This window comes from Rhinoraja longicauda, chromosome 2 (genome assembly GCF_053455715.1).
Source record: "Rhinoraja longicauda isolate Sanriku21f chromosome 2, sRhiLon1.1, whole genome shotgun sequence".
NCBI lineage: Eukaryota > Metazoa > Chordata > Chondrichthyes > Rajiformes > Arhynchobatidae > Rhinoraja > Rhinoraja longicauda.
In genome coordinates this window covers 96,893,513-96,916,983 of record NC_135954.1, presented here as the reverse complement: position 1 = coordinate 96,916,983, position 23,471 = coordinate 96,893,513, and the positions used below count along the sequence as shown (strand labels likewise).

The 23,471-nt window shown below is 39.4% G+C and overlaps 1 protein-coding gene across 1 annotated transcript in view; it reads left to right on the top strand.

Moving 5' to 3' along the window:
- The window catches only part of LOC144610583 (protein canopy homolog 1-like), a 47,117-nt gene that overhangs the window by 7,567 nt on the left and 16,079 nt on the right, over nucleotides 1–23,471 (top strand). The window contains exon 2 of the mRNA XM_078429395.1: nucleotides 20,281–20,396. Within this exon, the coding sequence (XP_078285521.1) occupies nucleotides 20,281–20,396 (116 nt within the window). The remainder of the gene's footprint in view (nucleotides 1–20,280; nucleotides 20,397–23,471) is intronic.

Genomic DNA, 23,471 nt, shown 5'->3' with positions numbered 1-23,471 from the left:
ACTTATCATCGGCGGAGCCGGCCGTCTTCGGAGGCTGCGGGAGCGGCTGGGACTCGCCTTCGGCTCGGGCCGCTGCGGACCGTCCGGCGCGGCCTGCAACCACAACAACCTGACTGCGGGAGAAGACGGCAGGAGAAGGGAAAGACATTGTGGCCTTCCATCACAGTGAGGACAGGACTGGAGGAGACTCACTGTGATGGATGTTTCTTTTTTTGTGTGTTTTTGGGGTTGTGTAATTTTAATGCCTATTTAATGCTTTTATTGTTGGACTGTGGGTGACTGAATTTCGTCCAATATTGGATGACAAATAAAGCTATCTTGAATCTTGAATGTACCGGCGATGATAGCCGCGAGGAATGGAACTCTTTGCTGCCCTGATGAGGAGTTTGCAGAGGGCTGAGTAGGCATTGTCCAGGTTGATGGGGGTGGGGGGTGGGAAGGCTGTCTATCCAGAGGAACACCAGACTTGTGAACTGGTCTATTATTATGAATGAGTAACCATATTTAAGATATTAAGGCCGTTTCCTTGGGTAATCTAGGAGTATCTTGCTTTTTTCACAAAGCCTTCAGCTTGTGCATTATTATTAACATATAATCCAAAAAGGAGGCTGTTGCAACTTTGCTAACATTGGAAAAGTTTAAATTCTTCTTCCCCTGTAGCCTTCCCTCCATCAGCATTGTTATTTTGCAAGTTGTCTTAAACCTATTTTTCTGGTTTCTTATCCATCCACCATTTAACAATTATTCCCATAGTGGTTTCTCTGAATTTCAGTTTCATTTTTATTGAAAATAAATCTGTATCGTGCAATGTTGACTTAAATGTTGTGCTTAGGGGTAAAGGAACACTTGCATGGGCACAGTTTTCTTTATAGGTTTTACTGGTGCTTCGATAGCTGGCATTCTATCACTGGTATCATTCAATGGTCCTTGGGTTCCATTCTAACTCACCCCGTCACTTTCATTCCCTTTAGATGCTTCACCAGCCAATCCCCCCCTCCCCAGCGTGTGTGCGCCCATGCACGCACCACAACAAAACCTGTCTCTGCAATCTAAAACATGTTTGATTTTTAACTTTCCCAGTTCTGATGAAAGGGCATCAAACTAAAAAGTTAACTCTGTTTCTCTCCCCACATATGCTGCATGACAATCTCCGACACTTTATGTTTTTATTATGATTCCTGGAGAAATCAGACAGCATCTTCCAATGATTTTCTATTTATTTATTAAAAGGAAAGTGCACCTTTTTAAAAACAAACAAAACAGAAGGGAAATTATTTCTGAAGTAAATTTTCTTTACAACTTGTCAACAACAAACTTTTTGTTTAAATCGTCATATTAAAATGTTATTCTAAATACAGATAAATATAGTTTCACAATAATGCATGGGAAAACTGAAAGGGGAGAGAGCAAGAGAATTTAGTTGCGTGTGTGGGCTCTGATCTCTTCTCACGGGGCAGAAGAAATGCTTGGCTGATAATGGGTAAGAGAGAGGCTTAATTCTGTGAATTACTGCATGTAGTGCCATGGAAATTAATTTATTGTTGTAAATAAGGAAGTTTTACCGTTGCAAGCTAGAGTTTCTAGGTTTAGTCCACAGATTTGGGGTCGAAGATGGAAATTTGATCCCATTATAAACAAAGCAATACAAAAATTATCATCAATCTTATGATTTCTTGCTCATTTATTCTATTTTATTTTATCCATTCCATTCCTTGTGTGCCGATAATGTTAAGTTTAACACTTTGTTTGCCACTACATCATAGAGTAAACCCACGAAAAGCAACTGGCCCAGATATCTGGCGCGGGCCAGATAGCGGGATTATTTGCGGACATATTAGATCTCTCCCTACTGCATTCTGAAGTACCTACCTGCTTGAAGAAGGTCACCACTAAAGAAAAGCAAGACCTCATGTCTAAATGACTACCATCCAGTGATATCCACCATCATGAAATGTTTTGAGAGGCTAGTTATGGAACTCCTACTGCCACAACAGGTCCACGGTCGACGCCATCGCCATATCCGTACACTCATCTCTGGAACACCTGGATAAGAAAGACACCTAGATCAGGCTCCTATTCACAGACTTCAGCTCTGCCTTTAACACCATTATACCATCCAAGCTCGTTACCAAACCCTTTGGACTTGGTGTCAGCACTCATCTCTACAACTGGATCCTTGACTTCCTGACCAACAATAGACAATAGGTGCAGGAGTAGGCCATTCGGCCCTTCGAGCCAGCACCTCCATTCAATGTGATCATGGCTGATCATTCTCAATCAGTACCCCGTTCCTGCTTTCTCCCCATACCCCCTGACTTGAATGGCGGTGCAGGCTCGAAGGGCCAAATGGCCTACTCCTGCACCTATTTTCTATGTTTTCTATGAAATGACATAACCCGGATCATTTGAACTATTCTGTACTTAGTGATAGTTATGGAGTAGTCCTGTATGAAACAGGCCCTGAGGCTCAACTTGTCCATGCTGACCAATGTGCCTTCCTGAGCTGGTCCTAATTGCTTGCATTTGGCCCACATCTTCCTAAACCTTTCCTTCCATGAACATGTTCAAATGTCTTAAATGTACACAAATACAACGGGTAGCACAAGCAGAAAAATACCAAAGTGCAGAACGTTGTGTTACAGCATTTGAGATTTACAGTTACAAAGTAAAGCTCCAAGATCTGCAATGAGATGGGTTGAAAGATCAGGACTGCACCCGATAGACTGTTCCTTCCTGTCTGATCACAGCAGGAAAAGAAGCTGATTCTGGATCTGGTGGTACATGCTTTAAGTTTATGTATCACTGCCCAATGGGTGGAAGCTCATCGACAACTTTATTCCTTTGTATTGTAGTTTTTGGTTTAGTTTTGCTGATGATCAGTGTCCTTTCAGCCTTCATTCTATTTCATATTTAACACGTGACTGTTAATTTGCACCCTCCCTGCCCCTTCAGTGCTGCTTGACCTACTAAGTTCCTCCAGTGACTTTCCTTTTCCTCCAGAAAAAAATCAAAAGGGACAGAAAAGTTTGCCTTTCCACATATGCTACCTGACCTGAGTTTTCCAGTATCTTCGATTTATTTTTTGATTTTCAAGGGGGTGCATTAATATAAGGTTCATTGTATCTCATCACGTGTAAGCCGCTATTCCCTGCTATGTCCAAAAGCAGAATAAATGGTGCTGAATTTCACAGTTAAAATTCAGTTACAAAAGCAGTGGGAACTTTTTTTTTGAAATGTGATGAAATACTTCAGATATACATAGCCTTCATTAAAGCTATCTGGAATACTATATTGACTTTTTGGAATCTCACCTTGTAAAATATGTATTCACCTTGGCAAGCAGATCGACCAGAGCTTGAAGGATTTAAAGAATACAATGAGTTAAATAGAGTTTTAAATGGTGTTGGCTTCCAGATGCAAGGTTGTGGTAAATAATTAATTTGTTGTGCGAAAAGGAGCATGTGTGCTGCCTGCAATCGGTATTTGCATTGGAAGCAATGACCTAGAAACGAGCAGAATATATGTCGTATAATGTGCAAAGCCGTGTCCTAGATTGGAGCTGAAAGGCTGAAAACACGTCTTGAATACTGCCAGCATTCATTGGGTAGATTAGATGTGGACTTTATTATGGAGTACACTTTATTTATGGAGTGTGGGGGGATCTCTTTTTAAAAAACGGGATAGGTTTCACTTGAATTAAGACACCGCTGATCCCTTATGGCAAGGATAACCAGCCCAGCAGGAGACCAATTGAGGCTTCTCTGGCTGATGTGGTTGGAGACTATTTAAATTACAGAGGCGGAGAGAAAACAAATTGATTACGAAAGATCTTAATGATTTGAAGGCAGAGAAAACATTGGGAACTTGCTATGGAAGAATGATTTGACAGTAAACTAAAGGGGATTATTGTAGTTTTAGAGATATAGTTTGGAAACGGGCCCTTCGGCCCACTGAATCTTGGCTGAGAGATTAGTAGATGCTTGTGGGCTCTTTGTGCTGAGCAAGTTTTAATGGATTGTTTTCTTGTAGAAGAAATGAATGGATACAAGTTGCCACAAATTGTCTGTCATTATTACAAGTGTTATTTTTATATTGTACCAATGTTATGTGATGTGTTAAATGCAACTTGTGTGTGGCTGCTGGAAATCGTAAATCTAATTTTGCTTGGAATTGACAGCAGTGTTTGCCAGTATTCTACCTTGTACCTATCTATGTACCTATGATTGTACAACTTAGTTATATGTACATCAACATAGATGTTTGGTGTTTGTGATTGTCATCTCCATTTTCTCAACTACTGATTATATATTCCTCAATCTGCAACATTAGCATTTATTATTTAACATTTTGAATTAATAATAATGCTCAATTTAATGGCAGAAAAAGAAAGCTGATTCATTTATCTACTTGTCAAATGAAATAGAAGATAGACACAAAAAGCTGGAGTAACTCAGCGGGACAGGCAGCATCTCTGGAGAGAAGGAATGGGTGAAGTTTTGGGTCGAGACCCTTCTTCAGGCCATTCCTTCTCTCCAGAGATGCTGCCTGTCCTGCTGAGTTACACCAGCTTTTTGTGTCCATCTTCGGTTTAAACCAGCATCTGCAGTTCCTTCTTACACATTTTGTCAAATGAATAGCATGGCTGAGTACTTATGTTCATGAGTCGTAGGAGCAGAATTAGGCCAATCGGCTCATCGAGTCTATCCTGCCATTCAATCATTGGCTGATCTATCTTTCCCTCAACCCCATTCTCATGCCATCTCTCCATAACCTTTGACACCCTTACTAATCAAGAACCTATCAATCTCCGTTTTAAATATATCCAATGACTTGGCCTCCATAGCCGTCTGGCAATGAATTCCAAGGATTCATATCCTTTGACTAAATAAACCTCCTCATCTCTTTTCTTAAGGTACGATCTTTTATTCTGAGGCTGTGCCCTCTGGTCCTAGACTTTCCCACTAATGGAAATATCTTCTCCACATCCATTCTATCTATTATTCACTAATCGGGTCCCACCTCATCCTTCTAATTTTAATTTTATATATTCTAGACCTCTCGACATAAATGCTAACATTGCATTTGTCGTCCTTCCTACTGATTCAACTTGGAAATTAATCTTTCGGGAATCCTGCACCAGCTCTCCCAAGTCCCTTTGCACCTCCAATTTCTGAATCCTCTCCCCATTTAGAAAATAGTCTCCATCTTTATTTCTACTATCAAAGTGCATGGCCACTCACATTGCTACCCTGTATTCCATCTGCCACTTCTTTGCCCACTCTCCCCACCTGTCCAAGTCCTGCTGATGCCTTGCTTCCTATACACTACCTGCCCCTCCACCTATTTTATATCATTTGGAAACTTGGCCATAAAGCCATCCATTCAATCATCCAAATTCTTGATATGCAACCCGAAGAGCCGCAGCACCAACATTGACCCCCTGTGGAACACTACTAATCACTAGCAGCTAACTAGAAAAAGTCCTCTTTATTCCCACTCTTTGCCTTCTGCCATTCAGCAAGCCTACTATCTATGCTTGTATCTTCCCTCTAATATCATGGGTTCTCATCTTGTTTAGCAGCCTCGCATGTGGTACTTTATCAAAGGCCTTTTGAAAATCCAGGTAAACAACATCCTTTGTCTCTCGTGCTATTTACTTCCACAAAGAATTCCAACAGATTTGTCAGGCTTGACTCCCCTTCACAAAACCATGCTGACTGCTGCCTGATTTGTCATGTGGTTTTAAGTACTCAGAAACCATATCCTTAATAATGGATTCTAAAATCTTACCAACCACCGAAGTTAGGCTAACTGGCCTGTAGTTTCCCCTCTTTTCCCTCACTCCCTTCATGAGCAGTGGGGTAACATTTGCCATTTTCCAGTCACCTGGGACCACTCCTGACTAGTAATTCTTGAAAGATCACTAATGCTTCCACAATCTCTAAAGCTACCTTTATCAGAACCCTGGGGTGTTGTCCATCTAGTCCAGGTAACTTATCCACCTACAGACCTTTCAGCTTCCAAAGCACCATCTCCTTAGTAATAGCAACTCCTGTAACCTACCCCCTGACTCTTCAGGCATGTTGCTGGTGTCTTCCACTGTGAAGACACATAAAAAGCCTTTTTCAATTCACCTTACATTTCCTTATTCCCCATTACTACTACTCATTTTCCAATGGTCTAATGCCCACTCTTGCCTTTCTTTTACTCTTTATTTGTCTGAAAAATCTTTTGCTGTCCTCTTTTATATTATTGGCCTACTTACTTCATATTTCATCTTTTCTCTCAACACCTTCCACACTGGCCTACCACTTTGAACCTTGTGAATGGCCTTACTAAAGTCCATATAGATAACGTGCACTGCTCTGCCTTCATCAATTCATTTGGTAATGGAAATGTTCAGGAAGGCCTTGACACTGCACATGACTTGAACATTACAGATAAAGCACCTTATCTTTGCAAATTCACATTAGCCTAACAACTATTTAGTTGTTACAAATAATCGGTAATCACAAACTGTGGGCTTGTAAACTTTGTACTTCCCATTCCTAGTTACAGAAAATTTGTGTTAAAAAAATTGAAATAATAAACACAAGAAATGTCCTTCCATAACATCAGAGGGTCTTTTCTTTCTTCTCCTTCCTGATGCCCCCAAAATGTTACAACGTTTCATGTGCACAGAAAAGCAGGCAAGAGAGCACTCTGTGTTGTTTTCTTGTTTCTTAACAATTGTCAAAAGCAATAGTTCTGAATTAAACCATTCACAACTTTCTTTGATTAAGAGGGAGGCATTCCATATTCTGGTCCTTGCACCATGCCAGTCAGCTTCCTTCACATCAACTGCTTTTTGTACAACTCAGTCACACCCTTTTCTACTTTGATACATACATACTTCCTGCATCCATTACTTTCTAATAAGATCTTGCGCAATACTACTCATCTCTCTTTCATTCACTCAATCCAAGGTAAATTTATAGGCAATATTATTGGGAAGGTACAAAAGTGAAAGTTACTCAGTAGTAGGTTAATGCACCACTTGGATTTTCTTTTACACAATTTCCATCCTGGTGTGGTGTTGCATTGCGATATCCAAGACCATAGGTGTGGATTGCTATTCCTTGACTAAGACGTTGGGAATCTAAAAAGTGATTCCATTCAGTTTTAAAGTTGTAGTATCTTTTTAATTATTCCAAGAGCCTCTCGCATGCATTATTTAAATTTATATCATTTCTCATTTTAAGGAGGTGTAGAATAGTATTATTTTAAATTGATGTGTTAATTGCCAGCCATTTGATTGAATGAGGTAGTGATCACACTTCAAAAGCAATTCACTAAATGCCATTTGACAAAAAAATAGTATGATCCTTCTTAAATGTAATGAACACAATACCAAAGCATGTTCTTTTCTAGTGAGAACATTCTGATGTAATGAATCCCCATAGCCAAGTGGGCCCCTTTGGAATATATGGTAATAGAAGGAGCTCCAGAATCTCAAAAGCAAAGGTGGCTCGTGAATAGGAAGATGGATAGTCTTGTCCTTACAATGTACAAGCTTCCCAAGGCAATAAGAACCACTTAATTACAATAATAGACTAGCTTATGGATTGAGATTTTAACAATCATTAAATCATTTTCCAAAATAAAACCAGAATGCTCAAGAGAATGGGACAAAGATATATGCTTCGTCAACTCCACTGCATGAATAGTACAATTGACCCCAAAGTCGTTAAAAGGCAGGTGGGGAGGGGGAGGGGGGAATAGGGGTGGGGAGGGGGAATGGGGGTGGAGGCAGGGCTGGGGGGAGTGGGGGTGGGAACAGGGGAGGGGCAAGTGGGGGTGGGATATGGGGGGATGGAGTGGGTCAGTGGGGGGAGGAGGGGGGGATAAGGAGGATTGAGTGGGGGGGTTGAGGCTGCTACACCAATACAGGAGAGACTTTGGGTCCACGGCTCACTCAGTGACACCCTCTCCCCTTCCCTGTTCCCCCTCTACGAGGAATGGGCCCAACGGGTCCACTTGGACTAATATATATATATATGTATATATATATAGTACAAGAAAATAACTGCAGATGCTGGTACAAATCGATTTATTCACAAAATGCTGGAGTAACTCAGCAGGTCAGGCAGCATCTCGGGAGAGAAGGAATGGGTGACGTTTCGGGTCGAGACCCTTCTTCAGACTGATGTCAGGGGGGCGGGACAAAGGAAGGATATAGGTGGAGACAGGAAGATAGAGGGAGATCTGGGAAGGAGGAGGGGAAGGGAGGGACAGAGGAACTATCTAAAGTTGGAGAAGTCGACGTTCATACCACTGGGCTGCAAACTGCCCAGGTGAAATATGAGGTGCTGTTCCTCCAATTTCCAGTGGGCCTCACTATGGCACTGGAGGAGGCCCATGACAGAAAGGTCAGACTGGGAATGGGAGGGGGAGTTGAAGTGCTTGGCCACCGGGAGATCAGTTTGGTTAATGCGGACCGAGCGCAGGTGTTCAGCGAAGCGATCGCCGAGCCTGCGCTTGGTTATATATATATAACCAATATATATATTGGTCGTCAATATATATACGACGACCAATATATATTGGTCCATGGGTCGTCAGTTGGGGGAAGGGATGCTGGGCCCGCAGGAGAGGTTTGGACCCAACAGGTCCACGGGTCATCTAGTATTAACCAAAAAGTACTGCGACTTAAATACATCCAATATTTAAAAACAGAATGGAATCACATTTTAGAAAAGCAAGTTAACCAAGGAACATCAATCCACTGTCTATGCCCTTGGATAGCATAGGAACACTTACCGCAAAGAACATAAACTGTTTTTTTAAAATAGTAGTGCCTTGAGCACTACTTGGTACTGTTGACTTTACTACCATCTGTCATTATCCCAAACCTCCAAGAAAGTACTGGAGAACTATCAGTATGAATTATGTTTCTGATGCTATTTTTACCTATTATACATAAAACTCATTATCAACAGTTAAATATAATTTCTAATCTTGATTTGTACCATATTTTTAAAAGAAAGTAGTGATTTTCATTTAACAGATGGTGAGGAAACAAAACAGCTCATGGCCATAATGACAGAAGGCACTTTCATCGCAGTTTGATGAAATTGACGAGAAACACCATTGGCTATTTCTAGGAGGTGAAAAATTAAGAACATTTTTTTTAAATCGGTGGTTTAATGTCACACAGCAAGTGAGAGGAAAAAAAATTGTAAAGCCAAGAGCAGAGCTGCAGTGCAATTTATGGCGTATCAAACAGGCAAAGACAGACATCTAAAATGACCTTTACGAAGATGTTGCCAGGACTTGAGGTTCTGAGCTATAGGGGGAGATGGGCAGGCTGAGGGGTGATCTTATAGAGGTGTGTAAGATCATAAGGGGAATAGATCGGGTGAATGCAGTCTTTTATCCAGAGAAGGGGAAATCAAGAAACAGAGGACTTTGGCTTAAGGTGAGATGGGAAAGATTTAATCGGAACGCAAAGGCCAATATTTTCACACGGCGGGTGGGGTGAATATGCGGAAAGAGCTTACAGAGGAGGCAGGTACTACAACATTTAAAAGACAGTTGGATAGGAAAGATTTAGAAGAATATTGGCCAAATGCAAGGAGTTAGGACAAGAGTGTATGGGGCATCTTGGTCAGCAAGGGAAGTTGGGTCGAAGGGCTCATTACTGTGCTGTATGACATCCATAAGTTGATTTTGTCCTAGAGTCAGAAAATACTCAATGTGGAAACCATATCTCCAGAGTGTTGTAATGAACGGTATCAAAAGTACAAAACTGTGAAAGAGGGAGAGTAGTAATTAATTCTGTCACTTGTATAAACGAACGCATGCACATATGCCAGTCCTTTGAATTTATATCATAGGAGCTCATTCTTATGCAAGGATGTCAAGCATTCTTAATCGAGAGAAGACTTGTAGATAGCTTCCTAACACCATCTGGTAACTGAAAACCAACCAAGCACATCCAATATCTTAGTACAGTAACATACAACATGGTGTGGCATTCAGAAATGTGCTATATTTTATCACCAACTGAAATAGGGTACAGTTTTTGAAGCTCCTATTCCAGAAAAGAAAACCTATAGAAATTGTAAAAGCATACTCGATAAAACACGAGGTGAGCCATACACTTCATTAATTGTTTGTTGCACTGCAATGATAATAAAAAACAAATGGAACACAAAAGATAAAATGTGCCTTTAAAAATCTTAATGAAGTATTACTACCAGTTTGGTCTACCTCTGGAACAAAACTAGAAAATGCTGGAAACACGCAGCAGGTCAGGCAATGCAGTGGCAGTTTCTATACCTTCTCAAAGTCCAACTTCGATAGCCATTACTGCTCGGGGATGTCGTGGAGATATAGCTTACGCACACAATGCACTCAAAGATAGCAGAAACGAATCTTCCAATCTTCCATAGTTTCTTGATTAATTGGTCTTTATTAAAGTTGCACAAATCAAAAGAATAATTCATAACTTATCGTTCTTATCAACTGTTTCCTCTTCAAACAACACAGTCGTTACTGTGTGTTTGTTACCGTGTGGTAAAAAACTTTTCTCTCCATCGTCCGAGACTAAGCTGACCACCAATCTCTGTGGCTACGCTAGCCTCCTCAGATGTAGACATGCCCCTCTATGTATTAAATCCCACCTTCCAAAGTACAGACAGATAGAAACTAGAAATATTAAACATGGCCACAGTATAATAACAGTAACTAATTTAAGCGTAAATGGCTTCTACACGCCTGCCCCAAATTGTTCTACATATATAATGAAGCAATTATCAATTGATATTAAAAGGAGCTATAAAAGCTTAACATATATCAAAAACAAAAGTAAGATGCATTATATGTTAACATTCAGACTTCTTTAGTGATTCTTCAATCTTCTCCTTTACCTTCTAGAAGCAGACATATCTTGGTTATCGGTCTTACCAAGATGTTGTTTTTAATCTGAAGTCGTACAGAACGCACAAAACCTCTAACGTCTGGCATGATCTCATCATCATTGGCAGAGATTTCAGAATCCAGTTTAAGCTTTGGCCATTGATCCATCTCTTACTGCTTAAGAAGCGGTCTACTGTTAATCGTCTGGAGGCTTCATCTGGAGGATTTCCCTTGATATTAACGTATTTCCACTGTGATACATTAGTAACATCCCTTAGAAAAGAGATCCTGTTTGCGACAAATGTTTGAAAGCGTTTGTTTTCATTGTTGATGTACTGAAGCACTGTCATGCTATCAGTCCAGAAGGTGGTTTCCTCCTGCTCAAGCTGCAGTTCTTTTGCAGCATTATGTCAATTCTAACAGCTAAGACAGCGGTTGTAAGCTCCATTCTGGGAATCGTCATTTGCTTCAATGGTTCCACCCTGGCCATTAAGAGTGCAACATATACTTCATTGTGGTCATTTTCCAGTCTTAAATATGAAATAGTGCAGTAACCACTTTCACGTGCATCAGAAAACTGATGCAGCTGTGCATTTTTGATTTGACCAAAGTTTGTAGGCTTCATACTCTGAACTCCGAGATATTGTCGAGATCTGCTAACCACTCTGTCCATCTCTTGAGAGAAGATTTGCATTATACTCTCATCCCATCCATGTTTCTTCTTAGAGAGATCCTGCAAAATGAACTTGGCTGATAGTGTAAATGGTGCAAGAAATCCCAAAGGGTTGTAAACAGAACCAATCACAGATAGGATGCCCCGTCTTGTACATGGTCGCTCCCGAATCGAGAACACATCTGTTTCAACACACCAGTGCAATCCCAGTGCTCTCTCCATAGGCAGATTGTCTTTGTCCAAATCCAATTCCCGAGTCTCCTTGGCTCTGTTATCTAGTAGAATGGTTTCTAATACAGCATAGCTGTTGCTGATCCATTTCGATAGCATGAATCCTCCCTTATTGCAGAGGGAAGTCAGATGTTTTACCATTTGAATTGCTTCCTGTTCCGTAGACATGGATTTTGAACAATCATCCACATAGAAATTGTTCTTTACTGTGTCACTTCTGGAAAGTGAGCTTTATTATCCTCGGCGGTCTTCCTCAATGCAAAGTTTGCACAACTCGGTGATAACACTGCACCAAATAGATGTACCTTCTTCCGATATTCAATGAGATCTTGTTGTGCATCACCATCTGGCCACCACAGAAATCGCAGATAGTCGACATGCTTTCCCGTACCTTGATCTGATGAAACATTGCCTTGATATCCGCCATCAAAGCAATCGGCTCTTGTCTGAATCTGATGAGAACTCTGATGAGTTAGTTAGTTAAGTCTGGACCCTGCAGCAGTTGACAGTTAAGTGATTTACCCTTAAAAACCGCAGCACAGTCGAAGACCACTCTTAAAGTCCCTTTCTTTGAGTGATACACCCCGTGATGAGGAATGTACCAAAGTTCTCCATCACCGATTCAGCTGGTCTTCTGGTACCCTTTCAGCATAACCATTATCAATCATCTCTGTGAAAGATGTATTTTTATCATGAAATTTCGTACTCTTGCCAAACTTGCGTATCAGATTCTGAATGCGTTTCTCTGCAATGCAACGATTGTTCGGCACTAACACTTTCTTGTTTGAAAGGTAAGTCTGGGCAATAGTGTCCTTCTATCGTCTTTACTGAGTGATTCATAATACTCAAGAACTTTACCTCTTCTCTGGACATTTCTTCTCATTCTCATTGAAGTAGTGATTGTATTGCTTCATCAACAATTCCTCTAGATTTACAGTAGATATTCGATTGACAGCAGCAGCAGGGTAGTTATTCCTTTTCTTGCCTTTTTTGTTCCTTCTCAAAGAGCCATAGATGACCCATCCGAGTAGAGTCCTCACAACAAATGGTCCATCCCCTTGACTGCTGACAAACTCCTTGGGTTCCAATGCCTTCAAAACATTTGTTCCGTTAAGTAGGTCGATACCAGAATTTATTTTAGGTATCATGACATCCTTCAAGTAAGGCCATTGTTTCAAGTTTTCTTACTTAGGTACATTCTGATGAGAAATGGGCATAGTCTCATGTGTAAACACATCAGATATTTGTATAAAATTGTCTTCCTCCAGACTAGATCTTTCCTTACTTGTGATATGATGATAATCGCAGCATTTCTCATCATTCATGGTATTCAGGAGAATCTTAATCTTTTCTCCTGTAATGTACAGTCTTCTCATCAAGCTTTCCGTGCAAAAGGTAGCCAAACTTCCATGATCCAAAAATGCGTATGTTTGCAACTATTCCCCTTGCGGCTCCTTACCTGTACTGGTAAGATGAAGAAAATACAGGTTTCTACCCTGGTCCCAATATGCGCATTTATCTGAGGTGAGATAACAACATCACTGGTAGCTGGCTTCTCCTTTTGTTCTATTTGCTCTGGCATCTGCTCTGTATTCTTCTATTCAGTGTGAAGTAATTCAGGGTGATCTTGTTTGCACATATTACAAGCTATTTGACTCCTGCAGTCTTTAACCATGTGTCCTTTCTTCAAACATTCATAGCAGATTCCCTTCTCCTTTAAGAAGTCCATCTCTTCTTTATATTCCTTTTTCTTGAATTTTTGACACCACCTTATGGTGTGACCAACTTCATTACATGACAAACAAAACTCCGTGGCTTAATGGTAGATGCATCTCTATTCTTTCCGCCTTTCGTTTCTACGGGTATTACGGCAGCAGCAAAACTATTCTCCTTAGGTCCTGATCTTCCCTTTGCTTTAGTAAAAGTAGAACAGCTACTGGTTTAGGATCTTGAATATTGATGGCGTAGATTTGACATTAACCGTACTTCCCTTTCCATGAAATTTACCAGGTCAGGAAGCATAGCCTCTCTGTCTTCATCTTCCTGTATCAGTCCTGCTTTATCTCTCCACTTTTCTCTAAGCCTGTAGGGCAGTTTCAGAATGATAGCCCTCATATTACTCACGACATTCATTTCTTCCATATGGTTGATATTTCTCATCGAATTACAACAACCCCCAAGAAATATCGCAAACTCATGCAAAGCCTTCACATCTTCCGTCTTGATAACTGACCAAGCAAAGGCCTTCTTCATGTATGCATTAGCAATCTTCTGTTCATTACCAAATTGCTCTTTAAGCAACTCTCTTGCCGTTCAATAGCCCTCAACCGCAGGCAAATGTCGACAACTTTTAATAAGCTGCTTTGAATATCCGCTTGTGTATTGCTCCAGAAATCGTAAGCGATCTCTGTCACTAATAATTTTCATTTCCACTCCCTTTTCAAACGCTATTATAAAAGTTTCATACTGCAAAGGATCACCGTCATACGTAGGAATTTCCATTGGGGGTAAGGTTGAAGAGAGATTTTGTTGAGCTAGGAGCTCGCTGATTTTCATTTGATTCCTCACCAATTCTTAGAATTCACTTTGAGATCCCTGGCTGGGTGCAGATGGATGATGAACAGGCCTTTGAAAAGAGTGCTGGGCCGTTGGCTTATTACGAGCCTCAATAGACAGCCTAAAGGTTGTTTGCTTTGTCTACCACCCGGTTGCTTTGGTCTCTCATCCAGTTGCTTTGGTGAAGTTTCGTCGCCCATCCACTTACTCAGTGCCAGTTCTGCGTCACAAGACCAGACTGGGTCTGACTGGGTTGACTTCAGCTGCTGTTTCCAGCTTTGTAGCTCCTTCTTGGACTAAGGAACTCTTTATCTGAGGTACTTTCGAGCCGCATTTTGATCTTCGGCCTTCCAGTATGTCCCTCCTTGCTCCGGCAACTGCCAGCTTTGTGGCTATTTCCAACCGTCCCTTCTCCTCCCTCAACTGCCTTTTTTGTTCCTCAATGTCTCTCTTCGGCTGTTCATCTTGTTCCTCAGCCTCTCTCTTCAGCTGTTCTGCTTGTCTTTTCAGCTGTTGGCTCAGTTGTTCTCGTTCCTCAATCTCATATTTTTTCTCCAAGTCGGTAGCTTCTAGCGAGAGAGCATCCATCTCAGCTTTGGCTTCCATTTGAGCAGAGACCCTTGTAGTTGAACTGGCTACAGAACCAGATTTATGTCTTGATCCTCGTGTTGAAACATTCGAGACACGATCCTGAGGTGTAATTTCTTCTCCCACTTCAACATCGTGTTGTATTGCTTCTCCCACTTTAGAGCACAATGTTCGGGCTACGATTTCAGACAACCACTTCTCTGCGTCTGCCATGAAACCATCAAAAAATTCCATCCTGTCTTGGAACCACTGAGTGTGCCTTTCACGTTGCTCCTCTGGTAGTTGTAAACTCAGTACTGAGTGTTGTTTTTCTTCAATCTCATGGCAGAGGTCAAGTAATTGAGCCAGATTGGATTGTACCATCCTGGCATTCTCATCTGATTGAAAAAAAGTTTCCCCTGACCCCCTCCCCCACCCCCCACATAAAACAAACCAGAGAACATTTACACAAACTTTTAAAACTTACCAAAAATAACAAAAAGAGTTTGAAAAGGACAGATAGACTGTAGGCAAGGCAGCCATCGTCGGCTGCATTTCAAATGTGCTTTTGCTAAAAGTCGTTTGAAACCTAAACAAAACTTCCTTATGTTGCACTCAATCTCCCTTGCAATAAATGCTAACATTTAATTTCCCTATCTTCCTACTTGCTGTGCCCATATGTTAGCATGCTGTATCTCATCAACTAGTATATCAAGGTTCCTGTGTGTACAGTTATTTGATCTGTGCAGTAATAGCTTAGGGTCAGGTGTAATTTAACTCCTGTGAAGTCACTTGAAATTTTACTGTGCTAGAAGTCTGATAATGGTTTAGCTATGGTAGTGTAGAGAAACAAATTTTGCGGAGGCCTTGGATGTGGACAATGGCACAGAGCACAGTGAGAAAATTAGACTATCGCTATGTAGTCTCTTATCTAGAAATGAATACTGGATTAGGTGACACAATATTGCTCTTGCACTTTATGGCAAAGAATAAAGTAAATGGCATGATTCCAGCATCTGCAGTTCCTTGTGTCTTCATTTGATTTTATAGTAGAAAGGATGATTCTATTATACTATCACCAGCTGATTCAAATAAGTGTAAAAATGTGAAGTTTCGGGTAATGTTCCTTCAGAAAAGTAAATTATGCTACAAACTTGCATACATAATTTGATCGTATTTCTAATATCTGAGCTGAAGTACACATCTCTGAGAAAAAAACAAAGATTTGAACATGTAATCCCATAGCTTCCTACTTCATGATGTTGCATGAAGAACTAGGTTAGAAGCTTCACAAAAGCCAATGAAACAAATTTAAATTGGTTTCCCTTGAGTCTTGTGACATTCTGCAATCTCTTAAAAGCCAGGAACAGCCTTCTACATTCCTCTGGAGAGTATAATCCAGCCATTTTTCTTTTCATTATCCTGTCTGCCTCCAAATTGTTTGACTTGTGCGTGCTGTGAAGACTCAAAGAAATCGCTTGCATCAGCAGGAGTCTCTGACAGATTTGTGGATTTTTTTCTTCCCATAAACCTTTGCACTTTCTGAAAGCTCAAATAGAAAGAAAATACGTTGAAAGAATTACAGTCTAAGGAAAATAAATATATTCACTTTTTTTTAGCAAATCTTTGCCTGTTTACTTCTGAGAGAAGCGAAAGGTGTTCTACTTAAAGCATAAAAGTTTAAGAAAAGATTTAGAACTGCGGTCACAGAGTTAGTGATGCTGCCGTGCAATTCTGGCGACCCAGGTTTGATGCTGACAAAGGGTGTAGTCTGTGTGGAGTTTACTTGTTTTCCCAGTGACTCTATGAGCTTCCTTTTGCTCATGATTCCTTTAACATCTCATAGACTGGTTGGTAGATATATTACTATAAATTTCCCCAAGTGTAGATGAGTGACAGGAAAATTTGGGGGAGTTAATGGATATGTGAAAGGGAAACAAATAGGGGAATGGGGCTAGCTCTGAGTTGTGGGTATAGACGTTTGGATGGGCTGAATGGCCACTGCGTTTGTAGTTCAATTATAATAATGAAGGTGGGGACAAGGATCTTGGCAGTAGAAAAAATTAGCTAGTACAGACTATCATGGAAAACAGACACAAAAAACTGAGTGACTCAATGGATCAGGCAGCATCTCGAGAAAATAATAGGTGGCGTTTCGGGTCAAGACCCTTCTTTGGATTGCGAGTCAAGGGAAAGGGGGATGAGAGATTTAGACGGTACTTGGGAGAAATTAATGGAAGAAATGCAAAAAGCACCAATAATCAAGGAAATGTGGAGCATTGTTGGGTGTGGGATCGGTGACAACGAGTAAACAGGAACTCAACAGGGCAACAGTAAAACTAGTACAATGACTAGGACAGCGGGGGGGGGGGGGGGGGGGGTGGAAAGAGAGGGGATGCAAGGGTTACTTGAAGTTGGAGAAATCAATATTCATACCACCGGGTTGTAAGCTGCCCACGTGAAATATGAGATGCTCTTCCCGCAATTTACGTTTGTCCTCACTCTGACAATGGAGGAGGCCCAGGACAAAAAGGTCAGTGTGGGAATAGGAAGGGGAGTTAGATTATTTGGCAACCGGGAGATCACTATGTATTCCATATATGGAAGTCCACACCTGGAATAGCAGATACAGAACATGAGGTTGGAGGCGTGCAAGTGAACCTCTGTCTCACCTGAAAGAAGTGTCGATGCCTCTGAACAGAGATGAGGGAGGTATAGGGTCAGGTGTTGCATCTCCTGTGATTGCAGGGGAAAGTGTCTGGGGAGGGGGTGGTTTGGGTGGGAACAGATGAGTTAACCAGAGAATTGCGAAAGGAACAGTCTCTGCGGAAACCAGAAAGGGGTGGGGAGGAAAAGATGGAGCTAGTGATGGGATCCCGTTGGAGATGGTGAAAATGTCAGAGGGTTATGTGCTGTGTGCGACGGTTAATGGGGTCAAAGGTGAGGACTAGGGGTTGCTCTGTACCTGTTTAGACTGGGCGCAGGGGGAGCAAGAGAAGAGTTGCAGGTTAACTAGGAGATATGTGTGAGGGCCTCATCTATGAAAGAAAAGGGGAACCCCCGTTCTCTAAAGAATGAGGACCATGGAAGAAATGGATCCAACAAATGCCTAGATTGCAAGTTCTTCAGCATTTTTACAGAAGACAAGTGGGTTCACAGGTACTTGAGTGATCTTTTGTTAAACAATTGTAATTCAAATTTCTCTTCTGCTTCCTTCAGCAGAATTTGTCTAACCAATGGTGGGTGGGGTGCAAGCGTGTTCATCACCAGCTCTAGGAAATTAAATTTAAACAAATCAATTTTCAAGTTTGTCTTTTGTCTTCCCGATCTTTTATGTAATCTTTGTGGATTTCTTGTCAGCTCATTTAACTTTTACCCTTTTCTAATTTATTTTTATAATATCTGCCTTTCACAATTCTCTGCAACTGTCCCTTTGATTATTTCTTCACCTCTCCAATTACAGTTTTGCATGGCAGTACCCATACTTGCCTTTAAAACAGCAAGATCTTTTGGAACACACAAAAGTGGACGTACAGTCCATTCAGAAAGCATTCAGATCCCTTCACTTTTTCCACGTTTTGTTACGTTACAACCTTATTTTAAAATGGATTATATTCATTTTTTTAATCATCAATCTACGCACAATACCCCAGAATTAAGAAGCAAAAATAGTTTTGAAATTTTTGCAAAGTAATTTTTTAAAAAACTGAAATATCACATTTACATAAGTGTTCAAGCCAGAGCCCGGACTTGAACCCGATCGAACATCTCTGAAGGGACCTAAAAATAGCTGTGCATCGACGCTCCCCATCCAACCTGACAGAGCTTGAGAGGATCTGCAGAGAAGAATGGGAGAAATTACCCAAATATAGGTGTGCCAAGCTTGTAGTGTCATACCCAAGAAGACCTGAGGCTGTAATCGCTGCCAAAGGTGCCTCAACAAAGTACTGAGTAAAGGGTCTGAATACTTATGTAAATGTGATATTTCAGTTATTTCTTTTTAATTACTTTGCAAAAATTTCTAAACACCTGTTTTCGCTGTTTTATTATGGGTAATTGTGTGTAGATTGATGATAAAAAAAGAATTTAATCCACTTTAAAATAAGGCTGTAACGTAACAACATGTGGGAAAAAGTGAAGCGGTCTGAATACTTTCTGAATGCACTATGTATATACATACTGTAAACAGCTAAGTTACCAGTGTTTGCCCTTTCCATTCAAGTCCCTGATACCCTCTAGAGGGCGCCATACTGTTTATCAGACAACTGCAAATCGGGAAAGGGATTTCTTGCTTTCTGTAAGTAGTATTTTTGCAAAGACCAAAAATTAATAATGGTTGCATGCTAGTTTTTGATTTGTTGAAAATTAATGATTCAAGTACATCAGTGGTACAGTTGCTGTCTCTAGTTTGCAGAAAGTCAATGGGTTTTAAAAACATCACACATCTTGTCATGAGATATTGACTGATTTAATTCCATTTGAATCCATTTCATTACATAAAATAAGCAATGACATAATATTTTAAAGTTTGATTTGTGCTTTCCCCTGCGTTGGCTAAAAAAGTTCCACATGGCTGCTTTTGTTAATTTGTGTTGCTGTATAATGATGCTTTATTGGTGGATTGTAAGTAAAATGTTTCATGAGGCATTGCTCCAAACAAAAGGTTGAGCAAAGTTTTAGTTGATTCAAAGTTGAGGTTACCATTTTACAGCATTCTGTGATTGTACTAGTGGGGAAAGTAACAGTTTCCTGGCCAAAAAATACCAATGAATAGTTTCTGAACATGGTATTTTCAGTACTAGTAAATTTTAGCATGTTAGCTCATCTTGCCTCGCAGGAAGAGCAGACTTCTGAATGACATGAAAAGTAACTAACACTATAACATTGGGATTTATATGACTCGGATTATATAAATCTATTTTTTTAATTTTTTGATCTTTAAGGTAAGTGAATATAGAAAAAATAGATTGGACTGACGATTTGTTGGTTACATATTCAATTGAGGCAGCTCGGGGTCAATATGATATGGAAACATATAAATCAAATTACCATAACATTGACCAGTAAAATGTTTTTAAGATTAAATATTATTTTTGGTGTAAAAGTGAAAATATTCATGTATTTTTAAATTGCTTTTGTTTTTTACATATTGTATCAGTAAAATTTGGTAAGTTGGATCAGTGTTGTGAAACAGAAAACTGGAAATAGCATTGATAAGTTACTTTTTTTGTATGAAAAGATGAGCCCGGCTTTGTCCATAATTCAAGATTCCAAAAACGGTATCTAGAATCCATTTTGTCTTTTAATACAAACTTTCTTCACTATGTTTTAACTTTAATTACTTTTCATTTAAGTTTGCAGGGCATTAGTAGATGAAATAGACTGGGCAGTTAAGAAAGTGGATCCAAAAAAGACAATTCAAGTGGGATCTTACCGAATTAGTCCTGATGGTTCTCAAAAACCAAATGAGGTATGTATATTGCTTAATATGCATAATTTATAGCCATTTATCCAAGCAGCAATGGTCCACAAATTTGGTAACCTTAATCGTATGGGGTAATAGAATATAAATTGATTTTACTCCTGGGAAATGGAATTTCTTTGTAATATGTTGAATGGATTTGAATATATGAAGTAAATAAAACATTCAAAGTATCTAAATGAAATAGAAAACAGAAAAAATCCAAATTACTCCTCCAACGTGACACTTGTATATTTAAAGTTAATTTTGAATCTGATGGAATTTCATGACACATTAAGATGACATTCTCCAAAATGAATTTGGACTGTTTATTTCTTGTCATTGAAGTTCAATTCCTGTTTATTTAAATTCACTTAATCCCTATTATTGTATGGATATTTAATCAAATTTGTATTAATGGTTAAAATGGTTAATTAAATAAAGAAGATTAATTTGGCATTAAATTTACATCAATTTTCATCTGCCAAACAAACTTCCTTTCTTTTTCGATGAAGTATATCAGTAAGGTATGAATTTGGGAAAGTGTACAAATAACACGCATTTGAAATCCGACCTACTGTTTTATTAATATTATGATCTATCTAACCAAACAAAATACTTTAAAATATGATGCATGGTGGAAAAAGAAAAACAAATTTATCTTCAAGTAGAGTTAATCTGCTGTGTCTATAATATCGTGACCATAGTTAGAAATACTTTTAAATGTTTTTCTTGGGAGGTCTTCAAATACACAATTTGGATAAAAAAATAAGGGAAAGGAAGGAAGTTAAATGTAAAGCTTTTTCTATCAAAAGACAGATATAAAATGAGATTGAAAATCGATACATTAGAGAACAGTAAGATTGTAGAAATTTAATCTGAACATGAAAGTTGTAATAGGTATCTTGGAAATAAATTATATGGGCTATAAAAGAGAATGCAAGTCTTTCAGAAATGTTTCAGTAGTAATGAAAAGTATAATTAAAGGAAAATAAGGCTGACCAATAATGATTTTCTGTTGGAATCAGGGGTTATCGCAGTGGAATATATACTTCGTATCTGTCTTCACTGGGAAAGAGTGGAGGAGAGTTATCCAGATACTTAAAAGAGAATAAAATTACAGGCGAATGGGAATAATTGGAAAGCTTTCAATGAATTAAAACGTACACAATAACTATATGTTTTCCAATTCTGTCTTCCCACGCAAATATTTTATTAAAAATTGAATAAAAATTCACATCACACTTTTCACCCTTAGAATTATAGAAACACGCCCTTTGGCCTAACTTGGCAATGCCGACAAAGATGGCCCATCTATACTAGTCCCACCTGCCTGCATTTGGTCTATTTCCCTTAACTTTATTAGTGATGTACCATGTTGGCTTGGTGAAGTATTTTTGTGCCAGGATCAATGCCCTTTGGTTGAATACCCGTTCAGGACTTGACATATAACCAAAACTAATACTTATTCTCCATTTCTGTGGCGAACTAAGCCTTTCAAAATGCTACTCTTTGAATTACTGGCACTCTGTCTACTTCTTCCATTGTCCGAGCCAGTATTCCTTCCTTAGTTTTATTTTTTTAAATGGATTGATACCACAGGTATTCATTGCTTGTTCTAAATCAGTGACTTAAAATTAAGCTTGCTTTAGAAAAAAGTGAAAATGCAGGATATTCTCAGCCAATTAAGCAGTTTCTGCAGAGAGACAAACAGAGGTTACGTTTCACATTGATGACCTAAGGAGTGGTTGTCTATTTTTTTTCCATAGATGTAGTTTGACCTGCTGAATATTTCCATATTTTTGTTTTTGATTTCAGATTTCCACCATGCCTGTTTTTTTTAAAACTGTAATGACAGCATGTTTTCTTTCTCAACACATTCTTGTTACTACCAAAATTGGTTTAGACTGCCAGCTCCAGTTACTTAGAGTTGGTGGTAGGTTACCTTCTGGAGTGACTAATTCAAGTGAATGCTCTGCTGGGCCATTTGGAGGATATTTTATCAGGCAGCTATATTATCATACGTGAGATACAGATGGCAGTTTGATTTTAACTAGTATGTTGAGTCAGATTAGTAGCTTCATCGGTCACCTTTACTAATATTATTTTGCTTATGAAAACACTTTGAACTGATTTTATTTTCAGCCAAACATAGTTGGATTTCAACTCTGATTTGAAGTTTGATCCAGGAATGATTAGTAATTCCTTGCTACACTATTGTAGACTGTTACAATGCTACATGTATCAGTCATTTGTGTTGAACAAAATATATAATTTTATTAATTTTTAGCAGCAGGAGGTGCAAAAAAAAGCTTACCAAAGATAATGTGAATTTAAGATTGGAACTGATGCCCAGCAAATAAAAATATTTGTCCTGGAAATGCATGTGTCATCAAAACCCCCACTATTGTAATCTACACATATTTGGCTTTGCACAAAGATTTATACAATATTTTTCGATACAAGGACGTTTATCCTTTTACCTCTTTGTAATAATCTAGTTAATTTTAATGTATTTACAGTAAAAATAAGTTTGGCTGAGGTCCTTGCCATAATGCACATTTCTGGCAGAAACATCAGGCATGGCAGTTGTGCATTAAAATCTGGAAACAGCTGTCAGATATGTATCTCTTCGCTATAAGCTGTGTAAAAACAATGTCTCGTAGTTGGCTCCACGTTTTGAATGCATTAAATGCTGTGAAGTTCCTTTTGGTTGCTCTTTTAAATATGGACTAAACTGCCACAGAAAGTTGGGTCCATTTCAGTTCATGTTTGCATTTTATTGGCACAATGAATCTTGTTTACTGCTGTTATTTCTTGCAAATTAACTGACAACTTTGGAACTTTGATCCTTCAGCTTGTAATTTGTTCATAAATGTTCTCCCTGTGACCACCTAGGTTTTCTCTGGGATCTCCAGTTTCCCTACACATCCAAAAATGTGCAAATTCATGGCATGATTGAACACAGCAAATTGTTCTCTGTGTGTGATGAATGGAAGAGTCTTGGGTTGGGATCAGGGTGTGGGTAGGGATAAGGGGTGATGGAATTGATTGGACTTTGAGGAGAACAAAATAGGTTAGGGC